The sequence below is a fragment of the Drosophila takahashii genome, chromosome X (assembly GCF_030179915.1).
Source record: "Drosophila takahashii strain IR98-3 E-12201 chromosome X, DtakHiC1v2, whole genome shotgun sequence".
NCBI lineage: Eukaryota > Metazoa > Arthropoda > Insecta > Diptera > Drosophilidae > Drosophila > Drosophila takahashii.
Genome location: NC_091683.1, coordinates 648,312 through 674,634, shown reverse-complemented (window position 1 = coordinate 674,634; position 26,323 = coordinate 648,312). Strand labels below are relative to the sequence as shown.

The following is a 26,323-nucleotide window of genomic DNA, read 5'->3' as shown; positions in this document are numbered from 1 at the left end:
GATATTTATTGTTGTGGCTTGTTGTGATTTAAATAGAATAATTATTATTAAGAAAAAAATACGCACTTCCTCAAACGCTTCTTCCGATGCAGCTTAGATCTGAATCAGAGATCGGGGACTTTGGGTTTTAGATCGTTTCCGCCTACGGGCGATACTAAATACTAAATACCGTGTAGGATAGGGTGTAGGTTAAATGGGACGAGTGCGCCTGTGAGTGTGTTTTGGGTTGAATTATAGTTTTAGTGTGATGTGTTGTGGTGCCTTTTAAGGAATGTAATTGGGTGTACGAACGATGCCCTTGATTTGGCCACGTTTCCTTGTATAACTCTATACTTAAATATCTTGAGTTTGGTATTATTAGGGGACCTTTAAACACTGCCTCTCGCATAGTTCGTTATTTATTATCTTCGTATTCATCGTATGCATGTCTATATGTTCTTTTAAGTGTGTATTCGTTGCGTGATCTTGCATGTAAATATATATATATCATATATGTTATACATATTCGTCGAATGGCGCTAAATAAATAATACAAATCTACTAACTTAGGTAAATACTTTCGTCTTTGTGTATATGTAAATGTAAATGTCTTGAGCGCGCACCTAGGGGTTTTTAGTCTTGAAGTCAAGAGTCTATTGCACCTCCTAAACTGGGGCTCCCTATAAAGAGTACACTTGTTAGCAGAAGCCTGGAGGAGGAGAAGGCGACCCCGTATTTGAGCTATTGGATATACATGTAATATAACTATGAATTTATACATACATATATGAATAGCAAGTAGCAGATACATATCTCTAAAATGTTCATTGTAACCTTCTTTTGCTTTGCGTGTGTGGTGTTGTTAGATCTTAAGCTATAACGCTCCTCTGAGCTCCTAGGAGATCTCACATAGACTTCGAAAATTGAACAATTCAAGGAATGCGGGGGTGTCGAGTGTGTGTGTGTTACATGTGTTTAATTGATATAAGAACGTGGCAGAGGTGCAACAAATTTCGCTTTAATTCGTGTGTGTTACAGGTGAATTTAAAATTTAAATGTAAATTAGCCTATAATACTGAAGTGTAATACTGGCCGAGCAGTAAAAATAACAAATCTATGTGTGTGCTGGCTGTCTTCCTGTCCTCTAGTCCATCCACATCCACACTATTTCCCCCAAACATCGGAACACGTACTATATGTACAGACTTCCAAGGTAGATTTGCTAATCTACCTTAATCTAATCATCTCGACTACCCAAAAGCCTGAACGAGTGGGGAGCAAATCCTGGATCCTCATGGATATGGTTTCGGGGTCTTTGGGACCACCTTTCGATGTTGCGTGTAGCGTTGAATGCATATAGCTAAGTGATACATATATGTATGTTTTACCCATTTGATAGGTGCATCGTGTAAACAATAATAGCCTCGGTAGTCCGAAGTCTGCTCTCTCCGAAATTCCCTTCAGGAGGCCTCTTCTTTAATTCTTTTTCTAGGATTAGGAGGGAGTGCTTGTGGCTTTTTGTGGGGGATAAAATTAGCTAGTCATCTTCGTTAACAAAAATAAGTACAATATCCTTTGCTTTCGTATTTCATATTGTATCATGATGAGCTACATATATAGAACTATCAGTCTCACGTCCCATACCAAGGTAATAATAAAAATCTATGACATATTCGTTTAAGTACATACGTAGATCTGTACATGTGCATAATAGTTAATCGTAGATCGGCTCGTGTACGTACGACTGTGTGTGGTGTGTAGCGTTATATGCTTTGCTATGCAGAAGTGTCTTGGTTGGGTTGGTTGGTTGTTCTACGTGTGTGGTTCGGTTCCTGGATCCTGGGTTCTTAATGGGTCAAGGGGTGCTTTGCTGGATATCATCTTGATATATCTAGGCTTAGTGCTGGCTGGGATTGGGGTGTTGCAGTCCTGCTCTTGACCTATATGACCTATAATTTCATCGAAACAACAACAAAAAACACAACATGCAACAAGTACATCAATGTAAGCGAATACATACATAAATACATTCATCTGGGGCTCTTTACGCCGGTGCATAGGGTGTATGTATACGGTATATGGTATGTGTTATGTGGTATGTGGTAAATGGTTGCTATACAACATTTTCCTATGCCCGTTTTCTTTCTTTTTTTGTTTTGTTTATGGGGGGTGCACAATTGGTGATTACGCATTAGACATACGGCTTTTGATTTGTGATTCAATTCATTTCAAATTCAATTCGATTCAATTTTCGTTTGGTTTCCGATCATATTTGCTTTGCGTTTTCACAGACAACACCTAACGTACAACATCGGATGCTGGAGTTGCTGGAGGTTGTGCAAATACACATCTATGTACGACAATTAGATGATAGTAAATACAAGTACAAGTTCCCTTATTCAAATTCATTTGTAACCATCGCTTCGGTTCTGTTTCTGTCGGAATCGTAATCGTAATCCAAAGAATAAAGCCTCGACCAGACTTCCGATTCAGTCTGGTCTAGGCCTCAATTTCATTTTCATTTCCCAGTTCAGATTTTAGAACCGCTCCGATTAAATGTCAATTTTAGCTTCGTTCCACGCCAATTTCCAGTTGTGTTAAAGTATCTCGGTCTCGTACAGCTGTTTAGTGGTCGTCGTGGCTGTCTGGTGTTGGGAATTTGAATTTGAGTTTGCGTTTGAGTTGGAGTTGGAGTTCGCAGCAGCAGCGCCCGCACCAGCCGTTCCCGCAGCTCCTCCGCCACCAGCACCGCCGATCGCACCGCTCGTAGCATCACTGGCCACCACACCATTGGTAGCCGCAGCAGCAGACGCCGCCGTCGCCGCGGCCGCAGCTGCGGCTCCACTAGCCTCGCAGGCCAGGCTCAAGGCGGCGATCTTCTGCTGGATGTTCGTCTCGCTGCCCAGCTTCCGGAGCGAGTTGCTCTGGTCTGAGGTGGATCCCGAGGGACAGGCCACATCCACCGAGGGCAGCTTGCTCATCTGCTGCAGACGCTGGTACTGCTCCTGCAGCATCTTCTGCTTCTTGAGCAGCTCCTGGTGGCGCATCTCCAGGGCCACCTGGCGCTGCGCGTGATCGTTGCCCGACTCGTTGCCGCTCGAGTTGTCCCCGCTGGAGGTGTCGCCGCCGCTAGCCGAGATGGGAGCGATGGGTTCGCGTTCACCCACTTGTCCCGGATTCGGATTCGGATTCGGGCTGGTTGGACTGGCCAGTGGACTGCGTGAGCTGGTGCGTGGCGGCGGAGGTGGCGGGATGCGCTTGTGGCCCACCTTGGTGATCAATTCGGCGTTTCGCTCGGGCACGGGTGGCTTGTTGCTGCTGCCGTTGGCCAGGCTATTGGCTTCGCTGGCCCGCGGACCCGTCGGCGGCGGAGGCAGCTCGCCGTCCGACTCACTGGGATACGAGTGTAGGCGGCGCAGGCTGCCCATGTTGGTGTGCACCATCAGCTGGGCCTGCGAGGGCTGCGACTGCTGGTGGGTTAGCACTCCTCGCTGGGATTGGGCTTGAGATTGAGATTGAGTATGAGATTGGGCCGAGGACGAGGACGAGGCCACAGCGATGACCATGCTGCCGGTGGTCGCCTGCTGCACATTGACGCTCGCCTCCGTGTAGAGACGGGCCTGCGATATCTGCGTGGTGACGGTGCTTTGTACTGCGGCCTGTGCGCTCTCATCGGATGCCGAGTCTTCGGGGCGAATCTGCGGAAGGAGGAGGAGACTTGGACCCCTTGAGTGGATGGGTGGAGGGATAAGCCTTGTGCTCGAACGTACCTCGTATAGTTGCTGGTGTTGCAGCTGCTGTTGTTGCTGCTGCTGCTGCTGTTGCTGCTGCTGCTGCTGCTGTTGTTGGGCAATGGGCTTGGAGAATGTCTTGAGCTCATCTAGCAGAGCATCGAGTGCGTTTTCGGGTGCGAGTCCCCCGCTGAGAGCGAACGACCCCATCCTGGGTGTTGGGATTGGCTACAAGAACACACAATTTGGCGGTAAACACACAGGCACTAATGCGGCTCCCGCGAGGCGAAGGCAATATAGTAGTATATATATAGTGGGTAGTCGGATATAACATCTCACATTTATACATTTGGCAATTAGGCACTCAAATGGGACACATATAGTATATATTCTCGCAAATTACGATACGCAACTAACCCAGCAATATAGTATATATAAAAAACCAAAAAAAAAACAAGTATCGCCATCGAAAAAAGGTGCAGTTGCATAGGAACGGATCATGCTGTGAAAGAAGCTCCTTACTTTACTGTATACTGCATACTGGTTAAGCGAAAACAATTAGAACATATATAGAACATGATCGGTTGGGGGTCCAGTACATCGACATATATATTCATATTCACAAGCAGGCAACAAGCAAAGGTAAGCGTTCTACAAAGGTGGAGTGATGGAGATATATGATATATGATATTTCCTGGTAGCGAATCACTTTGAAATGCCGCGGGTTATGAGACAGGGGAGATGCGGATGCGGTGATGGATGATTATTGTGATTACTATGAGCTCTAAGCTTAAATAAATAGCAATTCCAAAGAGGTGTTCACCGATTACGATGCAGAATGTCGGGGGATAGTGTCTATGTCTATGTGGCATATGTTTATCTATGGATCTTCCCTTTACCAGCTGTACTAGATCTCATCTAGATGGATCTAGATAGAGTATAGCCTTTAGACGCGGATTGCTTAATTAACACTAATACTGATTCTGATGATGATGCTTGTTTTGTTTCTCGGGGGGAAGGGAAAACACGCTCTTAGAGTTACGCTTGTGATTGATGAGGGGCTGATAGGTCGATGGGTTGATAGATTGATAGATTGTTGAAACTTCAAAGACAACAATCGATGAGTGAGAACAACAGTGACTGAGAGTGATGACTGTTTGCATACTTGATTGAGATTGACTGCAATACAAAATTGGCCGTTCGATTGTCTAGTTATGATTTGTTGTTTAGGTACTAAGAGTAGTTGGGGATGTTTCGGTATGACTTTTGGGGGACTTGGACTTGGTTTTGGTTTTGGCTTGGGGGAAGTGTACATAGAACGGGGGTACACACACATATACATACATACATATTCGCTAATTCGTATATTTGTATATATACACACACATATCACATATGCGTTGATCGCAACTACAAAAAATCAATTAAAAGTTTGGCAGATTAGCTAGGTGAGTAGTTCGTTCTTCTTTTTTTCCTTCAGCGGGGAGTGTCCGTACGATTGGAATAAATGGAAACACTTAATGAAAAAGGCAGTGGAAGTTCGGGAATGGGCCTTAAAAAAGCCCTAATAGATCATTAACTTGGTATCTTTTTTTATCTGTATCTGTAGATCTGTGTTTTCCTGTTTTGTTTAATTAATTTGAAGCTCAAACCGAAAGGTTTGGTGGTTTCTTGGATTTCAGTCTCGGACAACAATGATTGATAGCGTGACTGAGGAAGGAACTTCGACCGGAACCGGAGGTGTACACATTTCGGGGGGAAGGAGACAGAGACAAAGACAAAAACAACATGTATGTATAACAAGGAACGAGCACCAACAGGAGACTTGCAAAGCAGCGAACACCGAAAACAAAACTCCTCGTACGGATATTATGGGTGATATAGGATGGATGTGGTTGTGAGGCAAAATCAACGGGGGATTGAGTCAAAAAAAGAGGGTGTTTGGATACATTTAGCCCTTTTGAAAACATCGAACACCAAAAAGGTGTGGACATAGTTATTATAACAAAATTATATCCATTTTGCTCTGGTACTTTTTAGTTTTTATAATCGGAAAAGGCAAGTTAAAAAAAAAGCCAGAATACCTCTTAATTTCCATCTTTTATTAGAAAAGAAGACTATCATAAGATCGGATCGGAAATGGGATTTCGGTTGGGAAACGCAGACAGTCATTCAAATGGGCTTTTTTTTCGTTTCTTTTTGATACATTTATGTACATACGAACTGGGATATGTAGCTATGGGTTTCTGGATTTGCGGGGGTTGCGGTTCTTAGGAGTGTTCTTCTGGATTTTTGATGAGATTTGATATGGGTTATCGATTTTAGTACGAGTATTAGTTTAGTTAGAAGTTTATAGCAGTAGTAAATAGTATACAAAATATAAACTAGTATGTTTAATGCAGAGCAAATTATGTTTAGCAAAAGGAAAATTGAATTAATTTTATGATTTCTTTTTCAAAAAGGTTTCTTTTCTTTTTGGTTTGTTTATTTATATTTTTGGTTTTGTTTTTTGGATTTTTTCGGTTTGGTTTGTTTTTTTGTTTTGTTTAAAATGTTCTTTTTTATATTTGAATTTTCAGTCATTACTCAGTAATTGCCTCTTTGAAGTTTGAACTCCATCGCCAGTTAAACTATGTGGGTTGTAGTTGTTGTTGTAAACGTTATTCAAAAATGTTTGAGAAAAGGCAAAAAGAGAAAACGAAGGTAAACCTCATTTTATAAGACGTTAGCTTTGCTTTATAAATTAACTGTTGTGTTCTGTTTTGAATATTTTCGATATTTTTGTTGGTTTTTGGTTCTCAGTAGTAAGTATGTGATGATGATTGCAACTGGATACTTGGTTACTTGGATACTTGATAAACTTGATAATAATTTTGGGTATCTGTAATTGTAGCTGTGGTATTCGGTTGCTAGTTGTGTGTACTTGTGTTCAAATATCTAAGACCCAACAAGGCAAGCTCAGAACAATTAGCTTGGGGGTTGGAGGGGCAGGAGGCAATAGCAGAAAGGCGAGGGTCAAGGGTCAAGGGCACAAGGGGTCACGGGGTCCGCGGTGTTATCCCATTCGATTCGAATTCAAAATTTCGATACTGTTACTCACGCTGAATGAATTTGGATTTGTTGAATGGGGTTTCGAATAATTTTTGTGTGAAATGAACGATGAACCAAAACACTATTTATGTAACAACAGCCAATTGCAACTTATTCATAAGATAAACGCACAAAATATAAACCGAAGACTACAAACGAATAAGTGTAAGGTAATCAAGGTTATTTCGGTTGATACAATTCGTATTTCAAATCAAATTTTGCACAGTACCCAATTCAAATGGTAAATCACCGCCAAAACTAAAGGTCCACGGTTGGATGTTTGCGTCTACATATATGTACATACATACATCCCGGAAAAGTGCCAGGACAGACAGACAAACGGACGGACGGAGAATTTAGTTGGGAAAAGCGGGGATTCGGTTCGTGGTTCGCGGCTCCTAAATATATATGTATACTTTATATATTATATATGTGATATAGTCGCAGGATCGCTACGAGACTGGAGAGAAGATCAGATCATACCGTATCTGGTGAGGTGGATTCGAAATAAAAGCATAGCAAACTCGATATATGGTAGGACGAAAGCAACTAATCTCTGCGATAGAAATATGGTGGAAACAGTACTTTTATACATATGTATATATAGTCATGACACGTTATGGAGCAGTATAATATGTATATAAGTATATGGAAATGGCCCCATAACGCTTTCTTGGGCTTGGATTTGGATTTGGATTTGAACTAGCTCTGTGTAACTGTCGCAGCACCACGGCAATGGCCTCTAATCTCGCCCGGGCTCCAGGATGCTTCGCACTCACCTTCTCCTGCGCCGAGATGTCCGCGGATCGCGGTGGCTCCTCGCTAATAGTCGGCTCATTAGGCGGCAGCCGCTGCTCCTGCACGCTGGCCAAGCTGTGGGAAAACAAAGGGGAATTAGTTCCTCTGGATTTCAGCTGACGGAGGGGCGCACAAACCGTTTGAGAGTCACCAAGGTGCCGGTCAGTTTCTTGCAGCGACGCAGCGCCGACTCCAGGCGATCGGGCTCTTCTTTAAGGAACTTTTCTTCGCGCACCACCTTCTCCATCTCGTTGGACAGAATGCAGCGCAAGCCATTCGAAAGGGCCGGGAACTTGAGCTTCAGTTCGGCGACAGTTTTGCTAAGGAATATATCATGGGTTTTAAATATATGTGAAGTGTTTAAAGGTAAGCTCTACCCACCTGGCCCGACTCAGCACCAAAGCCATGTCCTCCACGGCGGTCATGTTGACGCGAGTGCGGCGGTTTATCACCTCGCCGCGCAAGTTCTCCACGGATCCCTCCAGGTCGCTGAGGTCCTTCTCCAGCCGGATGACCTCCTGCTTGTACAGCTCCTCCTCGCGCGAAATGCGCGTGGCATCCTGGTCGCCCTGGTGGTCCCAGAAGCTGCCGCTGCTGGCCAGCAGAGTGGCGCGAATGCGCATGAAGGTGCCCTTGATGTCCTCGCGCACGGCGACGGCCTGGGCCTGCGAGAGGCGCCTCAGGGTGCGGACCTCCATGCGCAGGTCCTTGGCCTTCTTCTGCAGCCCGCGCAGATGGTTGTACACCTCGGGGGCCAGGGCGATGTCCGCCCGGTAGCTGGGATGGGCGGTCTGGGCCAGGACGATCGGCTTGGGCGGCGGCGGCGGCTTTAGGCGGTCGCGCTCTGGGGAGGCACAGCAAAATGGTTAGGAACGTTTGGCCAGAAAGGGGAGAACGAAATGGAATGGATAAACGTGGCTGATGCATGCGTGACGTCGTCGTCTTACCTTGTGACGAGGTGCGTGGTAGGGTGGACGACTTAATTGCCGGCTTGGGTGGCTTCGTGTCAGCTGTAAGAACCACGTGAGAAAGGGAAACGGATGGCTTGCATTGTGTCTAGAAAGCGTTTCACGCCCACCATTTCCCCACACACTCAGAACAAAAATCGCCAAAATAAGTTATAAAAGTATTTAAAACAAGAAAGGAAGCTTATAGACCCTTTCTATTAATTTACAAATCGCAAAAATGTTAAATTTCCTATTATTTCTCACTAATTTTTCGATTGTTCCCATGGCAGCTATATGATATAGTCGTCCGATTTTGATAAAATTTAATTCAAAATTAAGTTTTAGATAAAAAATGGTATTTCCAAAAGTAAGTTATATTTTAAAAAACACCCAAGATATATTTTTTTTTTATGTCTAGTTCGACTCGTCTAGTGATCAAAAATATATATACTTTATGGGATCGGAAACATCTCGCTCACTGCTTGCAAACTTCTGACTGGAATCATAATACCCTTTGCAAGGGTATACAAAATTATAATTATAAAGGAGTTTTAATGACTAAACAATTTTTGTTCCGAGTGCTAGGGGCTGTAGAGAATTTACCGGCATGTATGGGGTTGTGCGACTTTGGTATTCCCTGAATGTCATCGCTAAACGACACGGACTTCTCAAAGGACACGGATTTTTCTGCAAGACAAGGACAAGACAAGTGAGGACTCTAGAGGACTGGGTGGATCGGGCGACACTTACGGCACGAGTTCTTGCCCAGTTTGGGAGCTTTCTCCCGAATATACAGCTCGTCCCCGGAGCCGTTGGCTGCGCAGCGTGCGGAAGAAAGAACAAATGGGATAAGTAAAAGCGAAAATCCTGAGGTCTTAAGTTCTACAAAGCAGTGCCAAGCGGGTGCCGAGATTCTAGGGATTCGACAAGTACACACCTTGCATCTGCGACGGCACGACCAGATAGTTGGGGTCCAGGGTGGGCACGGCCAGCGGGGCAATTTGTGGATTCTGGTTGACCAGGGCCTTCTGCACCAGGCCTGTTAGGTTGGCCAGCTGCCGCTCCATGTGCTCCACGCGAATCCGGTGCAAGTCCTCAGGTCTGCAAGCAAAAGAAGTAGCTGAATTAGTACAAGACCTATACAACTTGTCTCCAAGTGTTGCGTGCTGCTTATTGGGCCACACATCCGCTGTTGCTGTTGCTATCGCTGTTGCTATTGCTATTGCTCCAATTGCGCAGCCAAGCCTAGGCATCCGTCATCGCAGCTGAGACACCGGAATTGGCACCGCCATCGGAAAATGCAAGTCGAAACAGTCAAGAATGCAGTTGTTCTCTGCCGCCGTTGCGACTCCGATGTACCCTATAGCCCAATCACAAGCCAGATCGCCTCCAAGGGGTCCAATATGCCCACTGCCATGCTCGGTAGGTGCCAACACGCAACGCCGCTCCGCTTTCGCAGTCTGCGACTGCAAGAACCAGTGCACCAAGAGAGCTGGCTGCAAAAACATGACTACCTGCAGTGGTATGTATTGGGAAACCGACTGGCGATGGCCCTGGACTCATGACGAATTCGATTCTGAATCCGAATCAGTGGTCAGCACGCCAGCGCGCTTCGCCAGCTGCCTGGTCAACTTTCAGATGGACGAGCTGCTGCTGCTGAAGAGGTCCGTGATGCGAATGGAGTCGCTGGACGAGGACAGTCTTCCCGATGAGGATGTAGTCTTCCCGATGCCGGAGACGAATGGATCGGAATCGCAGCTCCCGGAGCGAATGGCCTTGATGGCCGCCGATCGGTGGGTAAGCCTTCTGCATCCAAGTGAGAGATATAAATATATATTCACAGCGGCGAGCACCACGACACCACCGGCGGCTCCACTGGTCCCTGGCACTCGCATCCACCGCCACATCCGCCGACCTCCTGGGCCGAGCAGAAGCCCTCCAAGCTGCAGACCCTCTTCCAAATCAGCATCACGGCCCTCGCCTTCCTCTCCTTCGGCGGCTACCTGCTCTGCCTCATTGTGCAGGCCATCAAGAGCAAGGGCACCACCTACTTCCATCCGGTGGCCACGACCAGCACCAGTGCATCCAATGGGAATGTGAAGCGGATCAAGGTGTACAGACGCAGCAGGCGGAGTCCCGATCTCCGCTTCATCCTGCTGCAGCAGGACTACGCCTCCTACATGAAGGCCGTGCGGGAGCAGGGCGGATGGAGGAGCATGCTCACCTAGTGGGATCGTAGATCTGGTTGCCGCGGTGCGCCAGGCGATTGGGTCCCACCTTGATGCCGTACAGGGCGTACTGATCCTCGGTCATCGTTCCGTCGCTGTGGATTGATAACTGATTAGTAAATGGTTCTAGTAATTACTCCCTAGCTCACCTCTGTTCCTCGTCGATAATGGGTGCCACCACAGTGCCCCTCGTCCCGTATTGGCTGTAGTACGGCTCCTCGTAGTTCCCACGGCTGCTCCTCTCCGGCGAACTGGTGTAGCCGTCTGAAAGAAGAGCCTCCTCGGTTAGAACTACTGCACTTGGATGGGTGCATAACTGTGTGTACTCTATACTCTATCATTTGGTAGTTCAATTTAGGAGTAACGAAACGCAATAAAGGAATAAATGAAATGGATGGGATGCCGATTGGTTGTGTGTGTAACGTAAGATGTAAGATTTAGGATTTAGATTTATGTGCACTGTCCAATGTCGTATTAAATTGGAATTTCTAGCGGTTCCACAAAGCAAGCTTTCAGGCCAATGATAGATCGGATCGGATGTTATGTGTCTCACATACCGTTTACAAGTACGTGGAAGCGAGATTTAGCTATAATTGGTTATTGGTTAGAGAGCAAAGCAAATTCTCGTGTACCTGGAATGCTGTATAACTGATCCGGGGTGTAGGGGAACAGGGGTTCCATGCTACCCCTTGGATTGAGTGATCTGAGTGGTTTCACAGGCGCTCCTTTTTTGGTTTCGATTTGAGTGTTGTTAATGGTTAATGGATGGAACATGAATCATATTTAGAGAACTGAGAACTGAACTGAGCCGCAAAATACTGAATACTGAATACTGAAGAGTTCCGGAAGGAGGATTTTATAAACACGGAAGGAGGAGGCAAACGGGGCTGGGGGGATCAGGATCACTCGGAACGGAAGGAATCAAAAGCATACGGAATACGGAATACGAATCAATAAGTCAATAACGCACCCATCGACACCTTGTTGCGTTCTGATGAGTACATGCCGCGGGGCAACGTCTGCGACGAGCCCACGTAGTAGGGCGCCGGCTGTTTGCCAATCTGAAAGATAGATGGATGTGGATAAACGGTGTTTCGGATTAGTTCATTGAATCGCCAGAGGGCAAGAGTATAAAACAGGGACAGGCAGGGGCTGAGGCTATTTCGATCAACACTGCCAATTGGCCTTCGTTCAAGTAGTGAAATGAAATGTCCAATATGGTTTCTCCTCTCTTTAATGACTGTTCGTTGCCTATCCCAAACATTGTGCACAGACACGTACTCGCAGGCACACTGAGAGAAAAACTAGCTATATGCAAGTAGTATCAAACTGATCTTTAAATTTAACTATTAATAAAACTAAAGAATAACAATAAGAAGTTTGATTTCTGGAGCAGATTTTTAATCTTATTTCTTACAAGTTGTTCAGGATTGCCTCTAAATTATATCAGTATATGCAAATAATAGCAAACTGATCTTAAAATTTGATAATAATGTCAAACTGATCTTAAAATTTGATAAGTAACCATCTTATTGATCTTGAAATTTAAAAATATATGTTATTATTTCATTTATAATTTCCTAAAAACCGTTAGAACATTATAAAGTTTGATTTCTGGAAAACATTTCCAATCTTACACATATTTTTCAAGATTGGCTCTAAATTATATCGATCTTAAGTTTATTTTGAAATAGATTTCAAATCGTATACATAATTCTTAGGATATACTAAATCAATTCTTAATTTATTTCAGAACATTAGAAGCTTGTATTTCTGAATAGATTTCCCATTCGATACATATTTTTCATAACAGGTCCCCAAAATTCTGTTCATAAGATTTCTAACTTTATATATATGGTCTAGGCCACCATTATTTGTTAAGACTGTGGCGCTTAAATCCCAATTTCAAGCGCTGACTGACGGCCATGGCAAGATGAATACCAGTTAATTGGCAAATGTACGTCGTACATTGTACATATGCCCACCCGCCACTCGATCAATCAGATCGATCCCCTCACTTACCAAATTAGCCAAGCACAATTCGCCGAATTCAAAGTCTTTTCCTGTCTCCATCTGCCACTGAGCCAGAGGATCAGTGGGTCAAGTTTGGTTTTCTAGGCACTTTCCTGGGTTCTCATTAGATGATAGGTTTGCAAATTGGTTCGGGGTGCACCATAAATCCCTGGAGAGTGCTGGAGTGCAGCAAGTGCAAGTGGTTGGCTCATTCCAGCGACCACAGAGTGCCAGCCACGGCAGCCCACAGACCTCAACCAGTTTCGGATTCAGTTTCGATTTCAATACAACCGTTTTACAATTTGTTACAACTGAGCGAGGCGAGACGAGAGCTTGGAGCTCGGAGCTGCTGCTTTTTGTTACGGAGGCAGCGGCATCGACATCGGCATTGGCGTCTGGGTTTTCGGCCCAACTCAACCTGGCTGCGGCGCATGCGTGGATGATTAGTGAAGTGCGAGACATCGCGGCAATCGGACGTTGCAGACGCGTAGAAGATCGAGATTAAATCCCAGATACAGAGAACGGTACATAATGTCGCAGGGCCTTCGTGTTTTATTTTTTGTGTGTGTCGCGGTGCTCCTAAACGCGGTCGCCTCCTTCGCATGGAAGCCAATCGCGGGGGGCTCGCCCATCGGAAGCACCGCCGCCTACAGCCTCAAGCAATCGCATCCCGGCTCGGCGAGCAGCAGCCACGAGATGTCCACCAGCTTCTCCCAGTTCGCTTCTGGCAGCGAAAAGGAAACAGCCGAGGATGAGCTGGGGCTCCTGGGCAGGGCGGATCCCTCCCAGCATCCCATCAGCTTTGCTGATCATGTGGAGGATCAGTACGAGTCGTACAGCATCGAGGATGAGGCGGCGGCGGCGGCGCCCAAGGAGCCGCTGACCTTCGCGCGGACTCCGCTGTACGGATCGGATCGGTGCAGCGTGAAGAAGTTTGCCTTTAACCAGGACGGCGAGGTGGAGTACGGCAATCCGATGCCGGAGCTGGATCAGTTCACGCTCTGCTTCTGGATGCGGTTCACCAACCACAGCGGCGATCACGTCCTCCTGACCTATGAGGGTGAGTTATGATCTCTAAGCTCCAAGCTGGGGATCAGCCTCTCACCGTGACTTGCTGTGGCCACTGTGGCTACTGGAGACAATGGCTTACATAAGCGGACTGCTCGGCTGCTGACGGACGTCGATCTTTTGATGGAAATGGAAATGGGAGTGGACTGGGGCAGGGGTGAGAGACCTTCGCTGTGGGCAATGAAATTTTAAATTTCATTTGTGAATTTGTGGGCCACGCTCCGGTGATCGCACCTGGCTGCGAATGCGACTCCGACTGCGAAAGTGAAAGGAAGCCCACTTCCTGATGCAAGTCAGCACTAAACGACAGGTTGATGGTCAACTAAGATGATGATGATGATGCTGGTCGAGATTATGATGAGGTCTTGGTAGTGAGAAGAGACTGACAATGTCTTGTTACCGTTTTTCACCTTAGAGATTCGCTGCTTTGTTTTCCCAAGTCTTTTGGATTTTTGGAAATTTTTACAACTGCCCCATGACGCCGTCTTTGCCACCGTTGGTCTCTTGTTGTTGTTGTTGTTGTTGTTGTTGTTGTTGTTGTTGCTGTTGCGGTCGCATTACATAAGCGATAATTTACCTGTTTCCAGTTGGATGTCTCTCGTCGGCATTGTTGGTGTCGCTTGAGCTTCAGCTTCGGCTTCAGCTTGAGTCTCAGTCTTCAGCCTTAGCATTTGACATAATTCCAAAGCCTCAATTCGAGTGATTCAATTCAAGCGGGGAGCAGCGATAAACGATCTGCGATCTGCGATCAGCGGTGGGGCTTCCGGATTTATAGGAAGTCGAAGCTTTGCGCCAACAGCCGGTGGTGATTCATATTTAAATGTATGCATATCACATGCTCGTATGCCTGGCCGCCTAACAGGATTTTCCGCATGCCGGTTTTATAGCCTCCCAGCTCCCCGGGATGATGAGCTTCCTGATCTTCCGTGTCTCTCTCCTCTTTTCGGGTGATGTAATATAGTATAGCATAGTATTCTCCAGTTGGTGTTCAAGTGTCGCAAACATTACCATCAATGGATATATTGAAAGCGAGTCCGAGTCTGATCCACTTATGCTTATCCACAGCGGGAAAGGAACCACGCGAGGTGCAAATCTGGGTCGCAAATGCGCAGAATTCCAGTTTCCTTTCGATGGCCATAAAAGGTCAGCAAATGTACAGGTGAGTCGAGTCGCAATCGTCCATCAATCAACTTGGCTTATCCATTCAATCTTTCAATCGTTTCTGGGCAAGATTGAACTACCCGCTGAAAATGCGCCAGTGGCATCACATGTGCAGCTCGTGGAATGGCAAGACGGGCGAGTGGCAGGCCTGGCTGAAGGCAGAACGCATTGGGCGTGGCTTCCACAACTCGGTGAGTATGGCTATGGATATGGATGGAGCTCCAATTACACCTATTACGCCTATTGCGAAAGTGTAAATATATGCCATACGTACACTGATAAAAATGTCATGATTATCTGCATATTGAATTCAATATACAAAAAATGATTTAACATAAAACATTTTAAATCAAGGTCGAAAATATTACATTCATATTTAGTTATATTTACTTTAAATGTATTTATTTTACTGGCTCCATCTAGCGGTCATTCAATTTTGGTTCATAACTTTTCAATGCATTGTCCGATTTTAAAGTTTTCTTCTACATTTCGTTGGGTATTAATAAACGCAACAAAATGACATTTAAACTTTTACAAAATCGGTAAAGATGTGGGAGTCAGCTACTGTGGGCGTACGATTGGGCGTGGCGCTTGGATGAAACAAACTTGCGCTGCGCCTGAAGCCCAAGAATATGTGTGATTAATCCCAACCTTCTAGCTTTTGTAGTTTCCGAGATCTTAGCGTTCATACAGACGGACAGACCGACAGACATATGAAATCTTTGGATTTAACACGTCTTTTTTTATCAGTGTACATTTTCGCTTTCAACCTGCGAATGTCAGATGCTGTAATCCGCCGTGCTTAATCTCTTTTCGCAGTTGGTGGGTCATAAAATCCCAGCGAACGGCAAGTTGCGCTCCGGCGGCTCTTCGGTGACCGGCGAGGTGAGCCACGGCCTGCACTTCGAGATGACCCTTGTCCAGGTCTACCGGGTGGCGCTCAGTGCGGGGAAGGCGCACCGCGACCACAAGCACCACCATGTCCACCACTTTGACCACGAGGGCCTGGAGGTGTCCAGCACCACGCGTGCCCCGCCCTCGGTGAGTGTTTTTCAGGGGATTTCTTTGTGACCCATAAGATCTTTATGATATCTGCTCGCCAGATCAATCGACCCCAGCCCATGCACACGCTACTGGCCAGCGGACAGATCCCTACGCGGGTGCGCATCAACCTGGCCAACCCGCCGCCACCGCCGCCGGCCAATGGAGCTGCCGCTCCAGCTGCTCCGGCAGCTGCCGCCGATCCTGCCCAGCAGGCCATCACCATCAATACGAACTTCGTCAACGGACAGATCAACGCCGGCTCCCGGCTGGTGGCCCAGCAGCTCCTGGGACTCTCGCCGCCGCCGAGCGGTGGTCAACGCTTCCAGATGCTGAGCAACTCGGCCAACGTGCAGTTCATCGACGAGACCGAGACCCACATCCAGTTCAAGCGGGAAGCCGCCGCCTCCTCGAAGAAGCTGCAGAAGCGCGGCCTGGTGCTCCTCGACGATGGATCCGTGGTGGACGACGGATCGGGAACGGACAGCGAGGACGCCAGCCTGATTTACAATGGCCTCGCCGACTTCGGGGGCCAGCAGTTCAAGCAGGACCTGACGCTCAAGATGAGCCTGGAGGAGGAGATCAGCACGCACGACCGGGAGCCCGCCGAGGAGGAGGTCAAGGCGGTGATGGCCATCTGCAGCAGCTGCCACACGGAGCCCTTCCAGGGGGCCATTGTGTTTGCGTGGAAGGATGTGCGCGAGCACATGAACAACGCCCTCAAGGGACTCAGTGTGGGCCAGTGCGGCAACTTCTAGTTGAGATCCAAGGACCCCAGCTTGAGCTTCCTCTATCCATTCCCCATCTATCCTATCCATCTTTGTTTTTTTTTTGTTTCTTCTATATACATACGACTAAGTATTCGATTGGAGTGGGCATCTTCTGACCAAGTCCACATGTCCATGTGGGAGTCAACGCTTTACAGTTACAATCCTTGACTCGCTCATGGACACCCATCCCCATCCCGATCCCCAATCCCCACACCCTAGCAATTACGCGGTGATATTGAATAAAGGACTATTTAAATCAAAAGCAATGTTCCCAGATTAGAGGTTTTCCCCCTAGATTTAGCGGGTTTTTGACGTGCTAAGGGGAACGTTTAGGGGTTTTTTTCGGGAAATTTTATTACCCAAATGTTTGGAAAAAAACGACTTTCCTTTCGAGTACGCAGATTTTTCCAATCTTTAAATTTCTACAACGTCATATTGAGATATTTCGAATTTCGAAAACTAATTTCTTAGGGGGAAATATCGGCTGTTTGAGATTTGTTAGGGGAAGGCTAAATTTTCATCTGGCAACACTGATCAAAAGACTCACCTTTGACTTGTGGATGTGCTGGTGCTTGTAGTCCGAGTCGAACTCCGGCTCGCTGAAGTAGCTCTGGTCCTGGTCCCAGTTGGCCTGCGCCGGCGGCAGCGGCTGCGGGATGCCAGGGCCGCCGGGCAGGATCTGGGGCGGAGCGGCCACCTCGGTGGACTCGAAGAGACGGAGCACCGAGCGATCGCGAATCTCGCGCAGGTGCGAGCGCACATCCTCCAGCTCGTAGAACATGTCCTTGCTCGCATCGTGGATGTAGATCTTCACGTTCGGCCCCTCCAGATACGACATGGTCAGCTGGCGCGGGAACGAGCGCACGAACAGGGCGCGCACCGTGTCGATGGAGGTGATCTCGTTGGGCAGCAGGGCGCGCTTCGTCTCCGAGCGGTACTGCAGAAAGACCAGGCCCAGTGGCCGCTCCAGCGTTTTGGAGGGCGTGCGTACCACGGGGAGCGAGGAGCGCTGCTTGCCGCCCCGCCGGAATCCGGTGCTGGCCGTTTCCACCTCCGACATGATGCCCGGATCGTCGTCGAACAGCGGTCCCTGATTCACTGGCGCATAGCCCCGCATCGGCTGGTTCTTCTTGTTCTTCTGGGCGCGCGTGCTCATCTGTGGGAGTGGAAGTGGGATTACATTGTGATTCTATTTATATTCTATCTCAATTTCAAGAACATTTTATCTCAAAAAGCAAAGAGTAATTTCTTCTTGATTTCAAAAAGATTTCTTCTTAAATAAGTGAGAACATTTGATATTGTCCTTTTTCCAATCTCAATTCCAAGATGTTTTCCTCTCAAAAAGCTAAGAGTAATTTCGTCTTGATTTCAAGAAAAGCAAAGAGTTAATTCGTCTTGATTTCAAGAAGGTTTCTTCTCGAATAACTGAGAACATTTGATCTTGTCTTTTTTCTAGTCTTCATTTCAAGATGTTTTTTATCTCAAAAAACAAAGAGTAATTTTGTCTTGATTTCGTGTTCTTACCTCCAGATCCATGGCGCGCTGCTGCTGTGGCGCCATCTGGTGGGCGTGAGGATGCTGGGAGCCGCCGTATACCAACATGTCGCCGCCGAGCGTGTGTCGACGTGGATCATCGCGACGCATGGCTCGTCGTCGTTCGTCGCCGCCGCCGCCTGGAGAAAAGCACACATGTACACTGGATGAAACCCCTTTCCTGGACAGTGGTCAACTTACCCTGTTCGTTGGGCGGAAGACGTCCCGACTTGGCTTCATTCTGCCAGTCTTCTTCTGAAAGAGAGCAATTGTTAGGTACCTCACACAACATCTCCTTCTCTCTCACTTCTGGAGAAGCGCACACTTACCGCCCTCTCTTCCCTTGCGCTTCTTCTTCGAGGAGGAGCTGCTGCTGCCGCAGGCGCTCTGGTTAGAGGAGGCGCTCTTGTCTTTGCTCTTCCAGCGGATCAACATCCTGCTTCTTTCTGTGTAGCTCAGTGGCAGCTGCGCGGTGAAAAGGGGACTTAACACAACGTAACACAGGGCGTATGGGTAATGTGGGCAATAGCTGGACTTTGTTTACGTTCGGTACCGGCAACAACACGCTGAACCGCCCACACACACACCACTTACAGCACTCAACTTTGGTGTAGATACCGCCCACATCCTGGGACCCTAACCCTTGAGTGGGTGTGGTGGAATGTGGAATGGAACCTAGCAGTGCCAATGCAAAAGGCAGAAGGCATGCAAAGCAGTGCGCAAACTCTGCAGCACGGGAAGAAGCAGGACCGAGCGAGTAGAAGGCGTGACTGGAGCTGGATCTGAATGCGAATGCGAATCTGGAACTGCATATGGATCTGGATCTCTGGACAGCAGAGATGACGCTCTATCATAAGTTAAAAATCGCATTTCCGGAGTTAATGATGCTGAAATATCTCCTACTTCCGGAATTGCATTATGTAAATGATGCTTTTTATCGCTTCTTTGAGTTATGCATGAATGTAAAGTCACTTTTTTTTGGCACACTCTTCACTTTACTCGGCTGCATGTACACACTTTGCCTGTTGTTCCCAAACAGAAGCTCCAAACGGAAGGAAGGGGCAGGAACGGGGACATGAACAGACATGTGTACATACGAAACATGGTGTATGGTATATGGTATACTTTCTAGTGCACGCACTCCACGGGTTTTTTGTGTCTGCCGTGTACACACATCCACTAAAGGAATTTTTGATTAGATTTTTAGGTGCGGTGCTCTATCCCGTTTTTTGACGAGCACACACACCTTTATTTGTGTCACCCAGAAGAACATCCAGTGTTTCCAGTGCACATGTATGTAAAAATCATATGCACTGGGGGAATGGGGGGTTGTTGACTTTTCCACACACACGTCAGCGGTTAGTTGACTGCATTCCGTGGACTTTTTACAGAGGATTCATCTCTACCTTGTGTGCGTGTGTGTGTGTGGTTCACTGGGGTTCCACCGGTTCTGGCATTTTCTGGGACTGCACTTGCCTTTGGCCGATTCCGAGGGGTTCCACAATTAACGGGTCCAGGTCCTAGGCCCCCACGTAGCTCATGGCTCGCGAGCTAAGGAGCTGCGGCCGTGTGTCCTTAAACTATATGTAGATTCGAATTCGATTCAACACAACAGCACTCGACGACACTGCACTCAGCTATCAGCTATGAGCTATCAGGAGTCAGGACTCAGGTCGCAGGACTCGGCCACCGACGCAGCATAACGGCAGAAGAGCAGAAATATTTCTGGTATATCTACACCGGAAAGCGTTTCCGCCCTAGCCGAATGGAGCTGACTGCGTGGTTGGGTTTTCCGGCGCATGCGTGGAATCGAATCAAAGTGTTCCCGGACCAGCAGAGTCACTTGGCAGCCAGGCAGCCTGGCATCCCTGCATTCCAATGCTGTCTTGGGTTCTGCTGCTCGGGGAATCCCACAAGCGAGTGCCTATCGAATGACCACAATCGATAGCCTGGCGGAAGTTCGTACAAGTCCTTTAAAGGTGACGCAACCTGCGTGACGTACATGCTTGTCCTGCGCCGTCTGGAGGCCAAGATTCTGGGCCGCAGCCTCCACCTGGTGGAGTTTGCCGGCCAGTGGACGAGTTCAGAGCGACGACAGTTCGAATGCGACATGCGGGTCATCGAGAACTTCGTTACGCCGGCGGAGGAGGCGGGTCTGCTGCGGGAAATTGAGCCCCACATCAGCCGCTTGCCCTACGAGTCGAGCCACTGGGATGAAGTGGGTATCCTAGGCAGGGGGGTATATTATCAGATATCATCACTTCTCATTGCCAGGCGATTCATGGCTACCGCGAGTTGGAACGCAGGAAGTGGTCGCCCCAAAACCGGGTTGTTCTGGATCGCGTCTCCAGGGAAGCCTTCGGCGGTCGGGCCATGCCCTTCGTCCACATCCTGGACCTGGCTGAGGTGGGCGTGATCAAGCCGCACGTGGACAGCATTCGGGTGGGTTTGCAGATTACAGATTACAATGATTTCTTTCCCTCATCACTTGACAGTTTTGCGGCCACACCATCGCGGGCATCAGCCTGCTCAGCGACTGCGTCATGCGACTGCAGCGGGTGGCCAAAGGTCCGGATCCTCCCTGCCAATCCGCGGACCTGCTCCTGCCGCGACACTCGCTCTACATCATGAGGGCCCTGGCGAGGTACGAGTTCACCCACGAGATCCTGGCCAGAGAAGAATCCCGGTTCAGGAACCGCTCGGTGGAAAGGCGGCGCCGCGTCTCTGTCATTTGTCGAAACGATCCTTAGAGGGGTTCCACTTACATTATTTCTACTCTTATAATTATAATTACAACTCTTATAATAATAAACCACTGGGTGGCTGTACAGGTATATACAATGCAAGTTTATTCCGATTCGGTGATCAGTTAAATGTAATACAGACTGTGTGTACGATTCACCCGAAGCACAATCCACGCTTATTCAAATGTACATAATGCATAGCTTAGTCTAACTACTTGTACGGTATAAATATTGGTATGCTTTCAAATTTTCTATTCCCTCCGATGTGTAAATTTTAAAAATTTGTCTTCTCTTCTTGATTATATGCGCCGATGCGATATGCGATGCTCTACTACTTTCCTTTGTACGTTTGTCGTCTCGTTTCATTTAAAGCTTAGAATATGAGAATGACAGAGACGGGGTTATTGTGATGTGTGGGAAACAGAGTGAGATGGGAAGTGGTATGGGAAGGGTGGTATTCAAGGATAACTGGGAGGGAAGCTGTGATGTCACTTAAAACTACCTTCATATTTGCACTACTAGCCACTGCTAGAAAAAGTCTGGGAATGATATTATGGCGATGGGTACTCGGATCAGATCGGATTAGCTCATCCTAGCTCATCCCAGCTTCCGGCGCCGCGGCAGCTGCAGGGGCAGAGCCACCACGGTGGCGGACGAGGACGTGGCATTGGTGGCCATCACCGGGAGGGCCAGAGCCACGGGGCCCGCGAGTCCGCCGCCCACGTACTGCAGATGCTGCACCACCGAGAGCTGCGGCTGCTGCTGCTTCAGCAGCTTGGCGGCCGCATGCGCCTCGACAGGACCAACCAGTCCTCCTCCTCCTAATCCTCCTGCTCCGTTGGCCTGCTGCTGGCCGCTGCTCTCGCAGTCGTCGTCGTCTGAGATCAGTGATATGCTGAGGTCGCTGGACAGCTTCAGGGAAATGGGCGTGGGCGGCGAGGGAGCCACCAGGGGGGCCACCTTGGCCCGCAGCGCCGGCGACAGCTTCTGCAGTTGCTCCGGCAGCAGGTCGGTCGTGTATTCCGGCACTCCGCTGAAGGCAAGGCCCTCGCGCAGCTTGCTCAGCGAGAGCTCGTAGATGCGATTGGCGATGACCGTGTGCACGGTGGTCTCGTCGGGCAGCGTGGCCGTGATGCCTCCGCCCACGTCCACCTCCAGAAAGCAGCTCGTATCGCTGCTGCTGCTGCCGGCTCCTCCTGCTCCTCCTGCCCCTCTTCCTCCTCCTTTTCCTCCCATCATAATCCTCCCATTGGTGGGCGCTCGACATTGCCTCTGGCAGTTGGCAGTGGTGGAGCTGCGCGGCACCAGCGAAACGGTCACCTCCTCGACGGCCTCCGACGAACGGGACAAGGTGAGCGGTGCGAGGGGCGGCGGCGAGGAGCGCCTGGCGGGGAACTGCTCGTCATCGCTGGTTATCAGGATGCTCTCCGTCACGGGATGCGCGAGGCCCTGCCGGCGGGGCATTCGTCGATGCTGGGGGGTGGGGGTGGCAGGTTCGTCGTCATCCGACAGCAGGTCGATGGTCACGTCGGCCGGCAGGGTGGCTGTTCTCATGGCCACCACATGGTTACCACGCCGGCGGTCAGTCTTGGTGGCGGCCACCTGGCTACGCATCTGGGCCATGCAGAACCGCTGGCGCTCCCGCAGGCGCTCCATCCACCGGCAGCGGCGCCGCTTGAGCCGCCTGTTGTCGAACAGCCGGGGCGATATGTAGAATGGTTCGGAATGTCTCTGGTTCATCTCTGGTTCGGTTCTGTGGGAGGGAATCAGGGGATCAGGGATCAAGGATCACTAGATATGGAGGCCACTTGCTCACCTGCGATTGAGTGGACTGATCTGGTGGATGATCCTGTTCAGAGGTCATGGGACTGGGACTCCTCCTCCTCCTCTTGCTCTTCCTCTTCCACTTCTTCCACAGGCGGTACAGTTGGATCCGCTGCTGCAACTTGCATAATTGCGTGGCGGATGAGGAGGCGCCTCCAGAGGGCGGCGGCGACGCGGGATTAGGCGCTGCCCCTCCCGCCGCTGGACATGATGAGCTGCTGGCTGGGCCGAGATGGTTGCTTTTCCACGCGACAGCTGCTCCTGGTTGCGAGTTGCTTTTGTTGTATTTCAGACTTCTGTTTATAAAACTGCATCGATAAACGCCACACATCGATAACGCGCTCGTGTCGATAGCTCGTTTTGTGTGCAGCCCTGCGCAGCAACCGGTCACACTGCGTTGATTGTGGGCAATCGATAGTTTAAGGGCGCGCAATTTGAATAGGTTTCAATTGGTCGAAGAAATATGAATAAATTCCATCCAGCTTTGTAGCCTTTAGCGACTTACAAAAATAAGCGTCAATAATAGAATTTAGTCTCCTAAGCAAAACCAAAAAGACTCGCTGTGTTTGGTGAAAATAAACACTCAAGCTGATTTTGGCACCACCCACTATTTTGAGAACCACTCGACTGGCGCAGGCGCTTTCGCCAGAGAAGCTTTCACTCACATTCAACCGGAGCTTTCACTCCGCATCCGCACGAGGACTAAAAACGATAAGAAAGTCGCCAACTCAGTTGGCAGATCGTCGCCTCCGCAAACGGATGTAGCAGACGAAAGATCCAAAGGCTCTGCCTTTAAATTTCCTGCGATTTACGACTACCCCAATTACAACGATTTGGGATGTCCTTGTCATTGCAGCGATCTTATGTATTAAGTTTTAAAGCAATAAAATATTCAAAAATTGGGCTCAAAAGTGAAGAACAACTTTTGGAGCAATTTAAAGGGGAATTTAAAAACTAAAATATGGGCAAAACGAAACTAAAATTTATAGGAAAATTATGCACTTAAAACAGCACATAAAATACATTTAACGAAAAATTAAATAACTCTTTTTAAATTAATCGAGAACTAGACAATCAGCTTTTAGTGATATGACACTTTACTCTAATGTATGTTTTTTGGAAGTGCCCTTTGTGATCTAAATAGCTAGCATAAAAAGTATGAAACTTTAATAAGGATTCCTCTTGTTCACATCACTTAGAAATACATAGGTAACATAAAAGTGGGTCAGTGGGTAAAAAAAAAAAAATTGGCTTAAAATTAAAATGTTATTACTCGTATAAATCGGTGTTTTGTTTCGATTTATGCATCTTTTGGAAAGTTGTATCATTTTATTTTAAAACGAAGGTACTAGTTAGCAAGATACTACAACCAAGACTGCAGATCGTCGAGGCTAATGATAATAAAGATCAACTTTAATAACCCTTGCAATGGTATAGATATATTTAAGGGGCACAATTGGGATCGATGGTAATCGTTTTGAATTACATAATTTCAGGCTTTAAGCTTTAAGAGCATGCAACACCCACGAGTCAAATAGGGTCCCTTGGGAGGCGGGAATCGGGAGGGCGGTAAGGATCCGATTTCAGTAATTCACGCGAATGGCTCATTTCCCCCAGCACGCGGAGTAGCAAAGGGAAGGCAAGGAACTGGAGGAGCTGTCCTTGGCGAAGGAGACCCACTTGAAAGGGAGCAGGGAGCAGGGTGCCGGGAGACAATAGACAATAGACAGGAACCACAACAAAAATTATAGACTCTCGGTCTTGACTTGACTTGGCTGGGCTCGACTGTAGCCGGCGCTTTGCGTTTGGCTGCCAGCCGAGGAGGTTCTAACTCCTTGCTCCTTGGAGAACCTCCTTCCCTTTCCTTTGACTGTTTGTGTTGTGTTTCTGGATTGCACTTTGGCCGTTTAAATCCGCGGAGTGTGGAGGAGCCGGGACCACACGCACCCCCGTAATCGACTCCCCCCGTTTGGCTTTGGGTCCGCATCCGCATCCGACTCGTCTTCCAGGTCTTCCAGGCCAGACTCCTCTGCCTGCAAATGTTTCCTGCGACCCGACCCTGTGCATTAAAATGAATTCCTTTTGAAGAGGAGGAAAAGAAGGGAGGGAAGGGCACCCAAGTCGATTTGAATGAATGCACGTCCTTGCTGTTCAGCTCATCCCGGTGCTCATCGTCCGCTAGTCGCGCCTCGTCCTCGTCTTCCTCCTCAAGTGTTTGCCTTCCTCAGGTGTTGAGTTGAGTTGAGTTTAGTCGAGAGTCGAGGAGTCGAGTCAAGTTGGCATTGTCTTTTTGTTTTCGCCGTCTGCCGCAGTTGTTTTGCGTTAGAGCTGTCCTCCGGTTTTGCCTTCGTTCGTTTTTATACCCGTTACTCGTAGAGTAAAAGGGTATACTAAATTCGTGCAAAAGTATGTAACAGCTAGAAGGAAGCGTTTCCGACCCCATAAAGTATATATATTCTTGATCAGGGTCACTAGCCGAGTCGATCTAGCCATGTCCGTCTGTCCGTCTGTCTGTCTGTCCGTCTGTCCGTCTGTCCGTCTGTCCGTCTGTATGAACGCTGAGATCTCAGAAACTACAAAAGCTAGAAGGTTGAGATTTCCCCCACATATTCTTTGGCTTCCTACGCAGCGCAAGTTTATTTTAGCCGAGCGCCACGCCCCCTCTAACGCCCACAATCGCCCACTAACGATTTTAAAATGGGTCCTGCGCCCACATCTTTAAAGATTTCCGAAAAGTATAAATGCAATTTTGTTGTGTATATTTATACCTATCGAAATGTAGAAGACATTTTTCAAATCGGACCATTCATTAAAAAGTTATAAGCAATCAAAAATTATATATCTATCTCCCTCGCACTCCCTTTAGCTGAGTTACGATTATTAGTCGGGACACCAACCCGACACAGCGTTCGCACTCCCTTTAGCTGAGTGACGGGTATTAGAAAGTCGGGACAACAACCCGACTATAGCGTTCTCTCTTGTTTTTATTGTGTTTTGGCATTACGCCAAATGTGCAAAGCCAACAAAATACCAAAAGATTGCACATTGCACCTGTCCTTGGGACGCGGCTCTTTGGTTTACTGCTCCTTTGGCATCCAATCCGGCTAGTCGCTCCTTGTCCTTGCTGCTCCTGCTGCTCCTTCTTGGTTCCCTCATCGATGATGCTGATAGTGAGATGCTGTTGCTAATGTGCCTGCTACATCGGTTACTTTGATGATCCTCCTCCGCACAGAGTGCTCCCCATGGAGCATCCGCTTCGCAAATGTGGATGCCCAAATCATACAAGCATCCCATGCTCATTACCTTTGGCTACTCTACTCTACTTTGTTGACCAGATCAAGGGAATGACATCCATCGCATTATTATAATTATCGAGCTAGCCCCCATTCATGCTTG

General features: G+C 48.0%; 5 protein-coding genes across 8 annotated transcripts in view; 3 read left to right on the top strand and 2 right to left on the bottom strand.

The window, feature by feature from the left end:
• Positions 1–20: 20 nt before the first annotated feature.
• LOC108063841 (coiled-coil domain-containing protein CG32809) overlaps positions 21–26,323 on the bottom strand; it is a 61,764-nt gene continuing 35,461 nt past the window's right edge. The window contains exons 1-18 of one of the 3 annotated variants that reach the window (XR_006412620.2): positions 19,836–20,133; positions 18,689–18,824; positions 18,561–18,614; positions 18,351–18,499; positions 17,374–17,982; positions 11,744–11,834; positions 10,923–11,037; positions 10,770–10,868; positions 9,483–9,646; positions 9,296–9,361; positions 9,149–9,232; positions 8,546–8,608; positions 7,980–8,442; positions 7,736–7,918; positions 7,580–7,673; positions 3,750–3,938; positions 2,000–3,677; positions 21–1,928 (exon numbers count right to left, since the gene is read on the bottom strand). Coding sequence is in view for 2 of the 3 variants with exons in the window: in XM_070219071.1 (XP_070075172.1) it covers positions 2,577–3,677; positions 3,750–3,938; positions 7,580–7,673; positions 7,736–7,918; positions 7,980–8,442; positions 8,546–8,608; positions 9,149–9,232; positions 9,296–9,361; positions 9,483–9,646; positions 10,770–10,868; positions 10,923–11,037; positions 11,744–11,834; positions 17,374–17,982; positions 18,351–18,499; positions 18,561–18,614; positions 18,689–18,794 (3,630 nt within the window). In the remaining variant the exon portion in view is untranslated. Of the gene's footprint in view, positions 3,678–3,749; positions 3,939–7,579; positions 7,674–7,735; positions 7,919–7,979; positions 8,443–8,545; positions 8,609–9,148; positions 9,233–9,295; positions 9,362–9,482; positions 9,647–10,769; positions 10,869–10,922; positions 11,038–11,743; positions 11,835–17,373; positions 17,983–18,350; positions 18,500–18,560; positions 18,615–18,688; positions 18,825–19,835; positions 20,134–26,323 lie in introns of those variants that run through there. The other 2 variants (XM_070219071.1, XM_070219072.1) reach the window with 2 other exon arrangements.
• On the top strand, positions 9,997–10,911 carry LOC108063844 (uncharacterized). 2 transcript variants are annotated; one of them, XM_017151093.3, is made up of 3 exons: positions 10,037–10,067; positions 10,137–10,338; positions 10,389–10,911. In XM_017151093.3, the coding sequence occupies exons 1-3, from the start codon at positions 10,052–10,054 to the stop codon at positions 10,771–10,773; spliced, it is 603 nt and encodes a 200-aa protein (XP_017006582.2). In that variant the 5' UTR covers positions 10,037–10,051; the 3' UTR covers positions 10,774–10,911. The 2 variants fall into 2 exon arrangements, with proteins under 2 accessions (XP_070075174.1, XP_017006582.2); XM_070219073.1 differs by having other exon boundaries at positions 9,997–10,338.
• Positions 13,124–17,022, top strand: b6 (pentraxin-related protein b6). The gene is made up of 5 exons (XM_017151092.3): positions 13,124–13,846; positions 14,920–15,013; positions 15,086–15,206; positions 15,835–16,056; positions 16,119–17,022. Exons 1-5 carry the CDS (start codon positions 13,318–13,320, stop codon positions 16,812–16,814), a joined length of 1,662 nt encoding a protein of 553 aa, XP_017006581.2. The 5' UTR covers positions 13,124–13,317; the 3' UTR covers positions 16,815–17,022.
• On the top strand, positions 20,296–21,112 carry LOC108063941 (alpha-ketoglutarate-dependent dioxygenase alkB homolog 7, mitochondrial). The gene is made up of 3 exons (XM_017151231.3): positions 20,296–20,577; positions 20,634–20,801; positions 20,855–21,112. Exons 1-3 carry the CDS (start codon positions 20,362–20,364, stop codon positions 21,107–21,109), a joined length of 639 nt encoding a protein of 212 aa, XP_017006720.2. The 5' UTR covers positions 20,296–20,361; the 3' UTR covers positions 21,110–21,112.
• Positions 21,184–23,243, bottom strand: a6. Its single transcript, XM_017151230.3, has 2 exons — positions 22,920–23,243; positions 21,184–22,856 (listed from the first exon to the last, which is right to left on the bottom strand). Exon 2 carries the CDS (start codon positions 22,841–22,843, stop codon positions 21,701–21,703), a length of 1,143 nt encoding a protein of 380 aa, XP_017006719.2. The 5' UTR covers positions 22,844–22,856; positions 22,920–23,243; the 3' UTR covers positions 21,184–21,700.